This window comes from Chanodichthys erythropterus, chromosome 20, assembly GCF_024489055.1.
Source record: "Chanodichthys erythropterus isolate Z2021 chromosome 20, ASM2448905v1, whole genome shotgun sequence".
In the NCBI taxonomy this organism is placed as follows: domain Eukaryota; kingdom Metazoa; phylum Chordata; class Actinopteri; order Cypriniformes; family Xenocyprididae; genus Chanodichthys; species Chanodichthys erythropterus.
In genome coordinates, this window is record NC_090240.1 from 8,470,304 (window position 1) to 8,483,749 (window position 13,446).

The 13,446-nt window shown below is 35.7% G+C and overlaps 1 protein-coding gene across 4 annotated transcripts in view; it reads right to left on the bottom strand.

Annotated features, from left to right (window-relative positions):
- utrn (utrophin) overlaps positions 1–13,446 on the bottom strand; it is a 286,896-nt gene that overhangs the window by 249,017 nt on the left and 24,433 nt on the right. For all 4 annotated transcript variants that reach the window (XM_067372391.1, XM_067372392.1, XM_067372389.1 and 1 more), the window contains exons 3-7: positions 6,938–6,999; positions 5,519–5,611; positions 3,717–3,794; positions 883–975; positions 530–702 (exon numbers count right to left, since the gene is read on the bottom strand). In XM_067372391.1, coding sequence (XP_067228492.1) covers positions 530–702; positions 883–975; positions 3,717–3,794; positions 5,519–5,611; positions 6,938–6,999 — 499 coding nt within the window. The remainder of the gene's footprint in view (positions 1–529; positions 703–882; positions 976–3,716; positions 3,795–5,518; positions 5,612–6,937; positions 7,000–13,446) is intronic.

Genomic DNA, 13,446 nt, shown 5'->3' on the forward strand with positions numbered 1-13,446 from the left:
TACTAAGCTGTGTTTAACACACTTTTATTGTTTAAACCTATTACACAGATTTTCCAACAAAACCACAGCAGGAAATGTGGAGAAGGTCTGTGGATTACATCTGGGCCTCCCAACTTGTTCTCAATCCCTTCATCCACAAACATTTCACATTACTTACATAAATTAGTAAAGAATTTAGTGATTACAAGCATCCGAATGTGCAAACATGTATAAAATCCTCTGAGAAGCAGTAGCATTTTTCTGATAATAAATTCAGGTTCAGTCTCTGAGATCAGCTTCATGTGATGATACATTTGTGCTTTAAACAGAATTCAAAATAAAAGGCTCAGACACTCTAATGTGTGTGTGTGTGTGTGTGTTTCGTGCTCATGTCTGACATGATCAACCCAAACAGGCTGAATAACTTATGAACACAAACTCTCTTGACCTCTGACCCAATCTATACGCTCCATAGCCTTTCCCTAGAGACCGCGCTGACAGCAGTCTAAACTACTACAAGAGTGTGTGTGTGTGTGTGTGTGTGTGTTACCTGAAGTGGTGTAAGATGGCGTTAAAGGCCAGGCCGTCCGCCCAGCTGGTGGTGAAGTTGAGCACGTTGACATTGTTATAGTTACGGGTGCAGTTTCTCACCCAGCTCAGCAAAATCTTCTCACTGTTGGTCTGCTGAAGACTGGACATCACATCCTTCATGACGTCCTTAACCTGCACACACACACACACACAGAGAGAGAGAGAGGTTTGTTTGAATATGTTAGTGAGGACATCTTACTTGATTTATAGATAAACAACATGTGGCCCATATAAACCGTTTCGGAATAGTGAATACACATCAAATTCCTTCACAAGTCAGTTTTTGCCAACTTTGTCCATGTGTTTTCTGACCTGCCAGTGCAGTATGATACTCCAGATGAGTCCAAGAGTAAGCTTATGATTCCCATCTACAATATCAGTCCCTCCAATATTCACCAGATCCACCTGAAAGAATAAAAAAAATATATCAAAAAGAGAACTGTTCATACAACAGAATTAAACAAAATTAATAAACAAAACTATTCAAAAAAAAAAAAAAAGAAAAACACACACACAAAACTTGTTTTAGTTCAAATAAAAGTGCATGGACACAGAAACGTGTTCTTAATAAAAGTTTCCGGTTTACAGTGCAAAAATTCATCAGTGCAAGTTAATCCAGGAAAAAAAAAGACCAGTTTACAATAAGTTTCCATTTGTTAACATATACATTAACTAACATGAACTAACAATGAAAATACATCTAAAGCATTAAATCATAGTTAATTTTAACATTTAATAAAAAATATTACATTTTCAGCATTTAATAAAAATTTATAAATACTGTAACAAAAGTATTTATCATTGTTAGTTCATGTTACTTAAAGGATTAGTTCACAAAATTAGCCCAAGCTTTACTCACCCTCAAGCCATCCTAGATGTATATGACTATTTCTTTCTGATAAACACAATATTAATAAATATCCTGACGCATCCGAGATTTATAATTGCAGTGATAGGGATCAATGAGTATGAGCTGAAGAAAGTCTTTCCATCCATCATAAACTCGTACTCCACATGGGGTTAATAAAGGCCTTCTGAAGTGAAGCGATATGTTTGTGTAAAAAAATAGCCATATTTAACAAGTTAAGGCTTCCACCAGACCGCCTTGCGTATTGAAGTTACGAATAAAATGTAAACTGGCGTCACGTCAGTTAAGCTTTTTCCGTAAATTGAATAGGGAAGGTGTAGGGCGTAGCGTAAGCTTTTTGAGTACTTTCTTCGTACGTTGAATACATAAGGGTATCTGGCGGAAGCTAGATATTTTACTTCATAACTTGTTAAATATGGATTTTCTTTTTTTTTTTTTTAAACAAATGCATCGCTTCGCTTCAGAAGGCCTTTATTAACCCCCCAGAGCCATGTGGAGCACATATTTATGATGGATGGATGTGGACGGACACACTTTCTTCAGCTCATACTAGTGACCCCTAGCCTGACTTCGTCATACTCGTATTCTAGGCAGAATGTGAGTCTGATACTGCTCCATTGCACTTGAATTATGGGGCGTGTCTTAACCGAAACAGTAAAAAAAAAACTCTGCACTCAATTGGATAGACCTATAACCAATCAGAGCAACTCAGTAAGTGATGTATGTTGAACTTGTACTTAAACTTTTGCCGAATATAATATAATATAATCCACAGTTAATGACAGTCCTGAGTCTGACCAACAATATTTCCAGCTCAACTCAAAAAGCTCACATTACAAAAGTTAAATGTTTTGCATACTGTGTCATATTGAAATGTATGGAATATATAAACACACAGTTGTTCCCAACCTGCCATTATTAGCCTTAATCTAAACTCTGAGAAATGTGAGCGTTTAGAGAGGATTACGGGTCCTGTTTAACAGACAGCTCATCGCCCTGATTTACAGGTGAAGATTAACCAAACCTGCACTTACTCTTCAATGAGTCCACTTAAGTTGTCATGTTTGCTTAGAGAGTCGACCACAAACACAAGCCTCTCTCGCTAGTGAGAGTGAACTGAACCTGATCGGAATCGCTGCATCCGAAAACACGTACTGAGTAGGAATTGTATTTGAATTTGAACGTAAATCGCGAACGCTAAAAAAGTATGTTCTATATTATGAAGGTAACCCGGACATGTTATGGTCACGTGACCTACCAGCGTCAGTTGTGTTGCTTCACTGTCATTCATAAATCCTCTCCTGTGGCCTAATGGGACAGTAAAGTGTCCAACGAATGCACCTCAGAATCTATTATCAGTAGGTCATCCTGGGACGTTTCGCTTACTGTTTTATGAATACTAAGTTGGCGTACTGTTTTTGCCATACTATACAGTAGGGAAGTATTCAGTTGAGGATGCAGCGAATGGGTGTGTAAAAATCAAAGAAAATATTCAACCAACAGCAACATCTTTTAAGTATGTGGCTGTATTTATGGGAGATTATTGGAGGATCAGCAAACATCTGGACCAGGTGTGATGAAACACCACTTAAACCTGCACTAGACTGAGAGAGATCCGGTTTTGTGGGTTAAGAGGTTAAAACGGGAATCTGTGCCGTGTGAATGGATAAAGCTCAGCTAATGACAGGGTAATGATCGGCCAGGCCAATTAATCATGCAAACCTTGCCATTTTGAGACTACCATTGCCGATTTCCCAGTAATATCTTTTTAGTGCTGTGTACCTATATTTGGTGTCATCAGAAATGTATCAGCTGCAAAGTGTACTGACAGAATTATGAATCATTCTAGCTTTCTCTCCAAATATTGAGTGAATTTGGAGTAAATGGACTGCTTGCCTTGAGCTTCATAACATACTTTAATGACAGCAATACCAAGGACAATGATCTGGAATATGAATGAATGTGACAGGATTGTGCAGATTGTTTATAGCATCTGTGTTTGTGTGCATCTGATATGTCTGTCTGACCCCAAGCCATCAAAGACAGAGGAGGACATGTCAAAATGTAGAGACCTTGCCGTCAAAACCATACTCTAATGTCCCTAAAAGACACGCAAGAACCGTAAAGCATTTTAATTAGACTACCCTTGCGGTACGTTCCTCAGGCCGCGTCTGTCAGCTGATACCAGGAAAGAAATAAAAATAATTCTGGCCTGCAGCTGGAGCCCAGAGAGTCTCCCAGCAGAAGGACACACAGGAAGGTAGAAACAGAGACTCACGCTGTTCTGATTAAGGACCTGCAGGACTCGGTTGACGTTGTTGAGGGAGTGAACTCTGGTAGAGCCGCGCTCTTTGGTCTGAGAGACAGATAGAGAGTTACTTCATACAGTCAAGGTTACAGATTTACAGTAGAGTACAAAAAAAGAGCCACAGTATTGCTATATTCTTCAACACGCACCGTGACAGCACTATGAATTCTTTGAAATAACTTGGAATAAGGCTGAGTGATAGACTTATGAGTGATTAGATTATTTGAAATATAAATCTGTGTAACTTGTCTTTACTGTGACTTTTGAACAATTGCTTCATTGCTGAATAAAACTAAATTAATTAATTATAATAAAAACATATCTTACCGACCCCAAACTTTTAAATGGTAGCATACATTTTTTTTTGTTTGTTTGTTTTTTTCCTTTTTGACAATTTTCAGTATATATCTTGATATGTATTGTATATGCTGTAAAATTACACAGGTATTTATTTATTTTTTAATCTGAAAAACAATTTAAATGAGAAGAAAACAAGAATTAAAAATAAATTAAAAATCCTCTTTTTTATCAGTTTCTCACTAAATGAACAAAAATATTTTACTTTTAATTTCTATGCACAAATATAATGTCCCAATAAATATTAAAACATTAATGATAAGAATTATTTAATAATTATAATTAACAATGAATAATTATTATAATTATTAATAATAGTTTATTTAAAATAATCAACATTTTTTTTTACTATAAACAAATCACTGAATCAAGTTTCAAAGAGACAGTTTCAAATGAATCATGGAAAAGAATCAAACTCCACTACTGTTAAAGTTTAAAGCAGGAATGCTATAAACAGCTCTTAAAGCAACACTCCACTTTTTTTGAAAATAGGCTCATTTTCCAACTCCCCTAGAGTTAAACAGTTGAGTTTTACCATTTTCGAATCCATTCAGCCGATCCCCGGGTCTGATGGTACCACTTTTAGCATAGCTTAGCATAGTTAATTGAATCTGATTAGACCGTTAGCATCTCGCTCAAAAATGACCAAAAAGTTTCAATATTTTTCCTATTTAAAAATCTTCTGTAGTTACATTGTATACTAAGACCAACGGAAAATGAAAAGTTGCGATTTTCTAGGCCGTTATGGCTAGGAACTATAAAAATATTGAAACTCTTTGGTCATTTTTGAGTGAGATGCTAACGGTCTAATCAGATTCAATGAACTATGCTAAAAGTGATCCGGAGACCCGGAGATCGGCTGAATGGATTCGAAAATGGTAAAACTCAACTGTTTAACTCTAGGGGAGTTGGAAAATGAGCCTATTTTCAAAAAAAGTGGCGTGTTCCTTTAACATCATACACATATTCTCATTGAATGAGATGTGAGAGAAGAAATTTAAATGGAAACTTAACAGCCAAAATCATCACAAAGATACTGTAGATATTTGATTCATTGCCTACTACAGTGTAAATACCATGAAAATAAGAAAATAGTAAAATCATTCAGTTTGACAGTGACTGATACAATTCACTGTATCAAAGTACCACCACAGTACTTTACATACATCACACATGAGGGTTACTGTGAAAATGTGTGTGCGTTTATAATCAGCAGGTTGCAAATAATGAAGAAAACAGATGAAGACGAAGCCTACAGCCTCTGTCAGCTCTCAGCTGTCACTCAAACCGTCTGTGTGTGTAATTCAAAATTAGTGTTTGGTTGAGGCTAAATATAAACGCATAGTTCAGAAACATTACACTCAACCGCTATTCAAACCCTCCCAACCATCACACACACACACACACACACACACCAGTGTGCTTCCAGTCAGTCCCTCCAGGAGATCGAGGAGTTTTCTGCCGTCTCTCAGGTCGGAGAACATGTCTTTGATGGGCGTCTTCCCCGTCTAAAACACATGACATTGAAAGAACATTAATACAATTCATTTATTAAGTTCTTCCTCAACAAAAAAACAAGAAAACAAACAAAGCAGAAAGTTGAAGTCACTGGGAAAACAACCCAACTGCATATAACTGAGATATACAACATTTTAACATCCAAAGAATAACATACACAGACATCCCAGCTCTCCCAGAAGTTCTCCCTCATATTGATAGCAGCTCGCAAATTATACACAATATCCCTGAAATCGAGCGAACAAGAGAGAAGCCCTGTTTCCCCCTGGAATTAAGATGTGTTTCGGTGAACCTGGTATTATCATGCTTTCAAACACGTCTCCTGTGAACTTTTGCATTCAGATTTCATCGAGACCCTCTTATTTCATTACACTCTACATAATTTTCACAAATACTATTGAAAGAATGAATGAACATGTGCTGCGCAGCTTATGCAAATGAATATAATATAATGTCATGTCATGTAATCTATTATCAATTTCTTTATTTTACTGCATTTATAATCTCTCGGAAATGAGTTTTTGCAGGGTGGGATACTTTTGTGCGTGTCCTGCTTCACATGAAACTTTAAACAGGGTGCTCTCATTATCATTAATTATGCGAGAGAGTGATGTAATTAACCTGAGACAGAGCAGAGCTCTCTGACCACAGACACCAAATATCACTGAAACATGACTGCAGTATTTGCAGTGTACTTATGCAAATCAGAAGCCGCAGGACTTGATCTGTGTGAATCACGGAGGCTGATTTGCATATTACAGACAGAAAACTTATTACACTTGAAAATATTTGTTTTTTCTATGTGAATATATTGTAAACTGTAATTTATTCCTGTGATCAAAGCTGAATTTTCGGCATCAATACTCCAGTCTTCAGTGTCACATGATCCTTTAGAAGTCATTCTAATATGATGATTTGATACTCAAACATTTATGATTATAATCAATGTTGAAAACATATTTTTTTTTTTTTTTTTTGTGAAAATTGTGGTATTTTTTCAAGATTCTTTGATGATTCATTTTTTTAACTGCCTATTTTGGGGCATAATTAGAAATGCGCAGATTCAGTGCGTGTCCCCGCCCCCAAGCTCGCAACTCTATAATACAGTGCATACATCTTCTGCATGTCATGCTTTAGTACTGACTATGTTTCACAATATACTGCAGAACAACCTTAAGCGCATTATTGCTTAAGGGAAGAACACAAAGTTTCACATGTCTGCCAAACTTGAGTGGTTCTTGACGAGACGATCACTCTGAGACCAGCCATCAAAGCAGAAGTTCAGAAGTTCAGCATGAGCGGGAATCTTTCGTTACCTTGGAGAACTGTGCGTTGATCCACTTCGTGAAGGTCTTTTTCTGTACCGCATCATGTTCATCTGAAAAGAGAAGGAAAAAGGAGAGAAAGAAAATTAGAAAGGATTTTACGGCACGTGACCAAAATCTTATTTTACGATATGATATAGTTTTATTTCACTATATTATTTATATATATATATATATATATATATATATATATATATATATATATATATATATATATATATATATATATATATATATATATATATATATATATATATATATATATATATATATATATATATATATATATAATAAAGCTAGTTACAAACAATAGGGCAAATACAATAAAACAAAAATTATGAATTAAACAAATTAAGTTTTTCATTCCACAGAGTTCTGCAAATTTTGCATCGCAAAACAACTCTGCAAATTCCACGTGGGACTACTCTTAACTACAGGACTCTAAACTAGTGAACTGTATCTATAAACTGCAAGATACCTTGAGGTGTAAGTCAAGTAAAGGGCCAATAAGATGCTTTCTTGTAACTGTCAATCAAAGCTGACCCACAGCAGGAGGAGACGGAGTCTAACACAGGATCAATTCAAAACTTTACAGCATTAGTGCCACAATGTGTCTGTTGTCCATATATCCCTGTCTGAATCTACACAGAGCCTGTGTGAGATCCTGTTACCAAGGGACAAGATTCCCACACACACAAACACACACACACACACACACACACACAAACACACCCACAACAGAGTGTTTATAACCAAAATCACTGTGTAAACCAGTTTGAACTCTAGAGGGATCAAAGGTTAAGACCACCAGCCTGCCGGGTCGCCTGATCTTTTGAGTCTCTGTGAGTGTGTGCGTGTGTGTAGATGAGGGCCAGAAAGCCAGGAATGCACCGCAGGCAAGAGAGATGGTGTGAAGGAGAGTACACCACAACACACACACCTCACACACACCACCTAGCAGTGAGAAACTCATCTATCACACACAGGAAGAAACCCATCATCATCACTATCAACAACGCAGATGTCATCTTCTCACACAGGCTACTCTGAACAACTGATGGCTCTAAATGGTCAAAATCTTGTTTGGGTAATAGTGGATAGTTTCAGTAAAAAATGTAGTAGAAAATGATGCCTAGTCTTAAAGGGTTACTTCACCCAAAAATGAAAATTCTGTCATTTATTACTCACCCTCATGCTGTTCCACACCCGTAAGACCTTCATTAATCTTCGGAAAACACATTTTAAGATATTTTTGTTGAAATCCAATGGCTCAGTGAGGCCTGCATAGCCAGCAATGACACTTCCTCTCTCAAGATCCATAAATGTACTAAAAACATATTTAAATCGGTTCATGCGAGTACAGTGGCTCAATATTAATATTATAAAGCGACGAGAATATTTCTGGTGTGTCAAAAAACAAAATAACGACTTATGTAGTGATGGCCGATTTCAAAACACTGCTTTAGGAAGCTTTGGAGTATTACGAATCAGCGTATCGATTCGGATCGCGTGTCAAACCGCCAAACTGCTAAAATCACCTGACTTTGGAGCTCCGAACCGCTGATTCGATATATAAGACTATACAAGTTGTTATTTTGTTTTTTGGCACACGAAAAATATTCTCGTCACTTTATAATATTAATATTGAACCACTGTACTCACATGAACTGATTTAATTATGTTTTTAGTAAATTAATGGATCTTGAGAGAGGAACTGTCATTGCTGGCTATGCAGGCCTCACTGAGCCATCGGATTTCAACAAAAATATCTTAATTTGTGTTCCGAAGATTAATGAAGGTCTTACGGGTGTAGAACGGCATGAGGGTGAGAAATAAATGACTTTTCATTGAATTTTCATTTTTGGGTTAACTAACCCTTTAAATCCATTAAGTAAATTTACATAGTGGCATTTTCATGGCAATTGAGCACATATGCCATACAATTGTCATTACCATATCTTAAAAAAAAATATAAAAAATAAATAAATAAATAAATAAATATCATTCTCATTGTGTATTGCAAAAATCTACATTTTCATTATCTCATTCACATTAAAAAAAAAAAAAAAATCACTCCCATTACTGCACTGCAAAATCGTCATTACCATAATAAATTAGATAGACAGACAGACAGACAAACAGATGATAGAAAGTCTGCTAAATTGGAACTACTAATTTTGACTATATATACTGCATGTTGATTAACAGTTCATGCAAGTAAATAGTGATTGTCTCTTTGGTGGTTACATTAGCGTGTGCTGTTGCTAACTAAAACACTTAATCGTAAAGATTAGGTGTTAGTTCATTCAATATTTCAATTCAATTATAATTACTGAATTCAGGTAGGATAATGAAGTTCTACTAAAATAATGCTTGAGTTGTGTACTTAAATGTTTTGAGTATTCTGAACTTATTGGGTTTTACAACCACTGCATCAAAATATTTGAAAAATAAGAAACATTACGTATGGTAAACAATAGTTTTAAGTACAGTGGACTTAAACATTAAATAAAAATAAAATAAAAAAAAATCAGTTTGACAATTGTTATTTATAATTACTTGAAAGATTTGAGTTGATTTACTTAAATTTTTTGAGGTAATCGGTGTCTACAATAATTGAGTACTCTGAACTTATCAGGTTTTACAGTGTACTTTAGGTACACTTTAAATATCTTGCATTTAAAGGTGCAATATGTAAGAATTTTGTAAGAATATGAGAATATAAGAATCTAGAGAATATGTAAGAATCTAGAGGTCTATTCAAAACAAAGGCGTAGCTTGATGACGCCAAGTTTGAGTGTGGAATCTTGGCGCTTCCGCATTTCATGACTCATGAGTTTGAGGTAACGCAGCTCTGTTTATCATATTAGATATATTTGAGTGTGTTGAAAATTATGTTACTCTGTGCGTTCGCTCGGCGGCTGCTGTGAGACACTTGTTTGAGACACTGCAGTAAGAACGATTTTAGAATATCATATTAAATATTGGATATCTTGTGTTGATAAATGGCATGCAATTCATTTTAAAATGTATTGTATGATGGAGAAAATTATGTATTACTGTTTCTTAAAATTAAGCTGCATCTGATTATGCTATGTTAGCCACTTGACAAACTAGTGTTTTTCTCTGAGGCATGGTAAAGTAGGATACTCGCAAAAAACAAAAAACAAAAAAAATCAAGAAAATTAGATTTAAACAATAAGACTTAACGTGTTGAGCTATAAAACAGCAATTAATTTTCTGTCTATAAATATATCAAAACAGTTGTTCCCTTGTCTATTAAAACATGTAATATATTAAAGCATCTTTGGTGTTTCCATGGTTTCTACAAAATATAATCGGAACACGAGGATAACGCGGGTATGACGCCACTGACAGGCAATTTTCTCATGATTTATAAATAGTTGGACACATTTGGGATGTTGTAAGTACTCAAGTGAACAAAATATATATCACTGGCCTAGTGTTTTATGGATATTTTACTGCAAAAATATGACATATTGCACCTTTAAAGACATGTTTTATTCAAAGAACATACAATCCTTATTAATAGTGACATAAACAAGTTTTTCAGGCTTAATATTAAGATGTCCATTGTGCACAAGTAGTACTGGAAATAAAGTTTAATAATATTTTCTATATCAGCAAGTCTCAAGTGATATGTCAGTAATTATGTTAATAGATTTAAACTATACTTAGCATGAAATAAATGTATTTTAAATATATTACTTTTTTACAAGGGTGTGCCATGTGGGAATTTGCAACGGTCAGAAACATGCAATGAACAACACACACATCCTGCTCTATCACACACACAAGCAAACACTTGCCTTTTATCTAAACCCTGACATTCCTAGAGTGACTCTGCAGCCCCACGCTCACAAACACTGTGTGTGTGTGTGTGTGTGTGTGTGTGTGTTATGATTGTCCATCAAACTGCTCTGTTCATCGCTGTCTGTCTGTCTGTAAGCATGTGTGCTATGCTGCATGGGACAGAACTGAGTTATAACTCACTCAGAGTCATTTAGCAATACACAGACAAGGTGAGGCCAAAGTTCATAAAACTGTCATTATGAAACAAATTATCTCTATGATTATGAACAGGGCTCAGTTTAACAGCAATGGGGAAAAAAATCCAAAATATTTATCTTTCATACTTACTTATAAATAACAAAAAGTTACGGTTTGTGCTCATTTAGATAGCTAGCTAGCTAAACGTGTACTTGATTCTGTGCATTTTGATTACGGCTGTGCAGCAGCTGCATATGGGATATTTTGACATGGGACATTCCATAATGCATAAAACTCTCCCATAATTGAGGCGGTGGAACTGTGAACTCCTGCCCGAGCTTGTCTGCGGGAAGGCAGAGATCAAGAAAAACACTCGTTTACAAAAAGGAATTCAAAAACAATATGACTTTTGAAGTGAAAGTTTGATATGCCATTCCATGTAGACATACAATAATATCCACAAATTCATCCAGAGTGGAGAAATCATCAAGGTCATAACTTCACAACTTCAAGCTCATTGGAATATAACTACCCACATTTACATGTCCGAACCTACTCAGAATTGAGTAACTTGACAGTATTACTACACCAGAGGTTAGCCAATCACAACGGAGCTCATTTGTGTATAAAATTCTTAAAGGCACAGTAGCCAAAAGGATAATTCAGAGGTGCAAAATGGTTATAAAAAATGAAATTATGACTTAGTGCAAGAAATACTGAATAGCATTATAAGATGGAAGAAATATTGTTGTTAAGCATCAATATCATCGTTTTAAAATCTAACTGGCTACAGCAGCTCAAATAGGTACTGAAAACACACAACAATCACGAAACAACGTACTAAATATCTGATTTTAACACTATCATGCTCAATAACACAACCATCACTACGGACACACAAACACACAACACACACGCACCTGTATGTAGTAAAAAAACACAGTTGTATAGTCGCCTACCTCTGAGTTTCATACTGTGTGTAGCCATTGAGTCATAAAACCAACAGATGATGGAGAAAAGCAAAGAGAGAATAAAACGAATTATCCTGTCCAAATAAACATTCCTGTCTCCTCTACACTCACTTATAGTAAAGAGTGACAGAAAACACAGAGAGAGAGAGAGGAAGAGAGAGGGAGGGAGGTGGGTAGTGGGCATGTATGCTGTGCTCCACTGGTAGAACACACACACGTCTCTGTGGAACGGCATCCCAGCATGCATAAGAGCGAGAGCATGACCGACTCTGTGGGTCACCCTGACAACCATATGGCAGGTCACCGTGACGACCAAGGGGAATGTGATGGAATGGAATTTTGGAACTATAAACTTTCTTTGAAGAATAACTTTGAAATTTTAACTAGCCGGGTTTCCATTACAGATTTGCGCAAAACTTGTAATATTTTCTAAATGTCGATAAAAAAATATTGCGAAATGATGCTGTTTCCATTAACTGATGTTATGCGACTATAAACTCTCACTAAAAGACATTCAAAAAAATCATGGTGACGGATGTTTGTAGGTTTAAGTATATCACAGCCACTGCAATAGACATAGGCATGTTATCCAAGCATTGATGGCAAGGAAATCCCCCTATACTTGATAACGGCCCTTTCTCCCTTGATAAATTGTGCCATTTCTTTAGAATCCAGAATTCTCATAATTATTTTGTCTTTTATGAGTTTAATAAAGAACTCTGTCTCATCTTCTGTCCAAACATACCGAGCCATCAGATGACTTTTACGTACACCAGGTGACCTATAAATTAAAAAAAAACAGTTTCCATTGCAGTTTTGCAAACTATTCCTTTTTTCAAATTGCCTGAAAAACCACCTCATGTGAGCGTAAAAAGTTTTTGCGAAATTGACGTGTTTCCATTAGGCAGATTTTCAATTTGCAACTTAATGGTAATGGAAACACAGCTATTGTCTGCGAAACACTCCCCCAGTCTGCCATTGGTCAGAAAAACAGAAAGTCCCTCCTCAAACACAAAGTATTGATTGAGACAATGTTGCTGTGCCAGGTTTGTTTTGATTGCTTTGTATTTTTTTTTAATCATTATTATTACAGACTTTATTATATTTTATGCACCTTTACCTGTTGGTTTTATATCAAGTTTGGCCTAGTTTTTGTTAAATAAACCATGACATGGTGTAATACGTCATGTGCTGTTGTTCATCTGAGGTTGTACTTACCAAATTTTAAGACTTGCAAAGGACCAGATGAGGTTTTTTTTTTTTTTTTTTTTTTATATGTCCTTATATGTTAAACCATAGGGTGTACAAAACTTAGCAAGCCATAAAAGACAGTGGTTTTGGGCATTGAATGTGTATATATTACAGACTTCTCTTGGATTACGTTTTATACTATGAAAGAGATTTACAGACGTACAGTCAGATACCTCTGATTACACACACCCAAAACAGTCACACGATTCATGATACACAAACATCAAACAATATCTCAACTTTGATCACAGACACACACCTACTGTT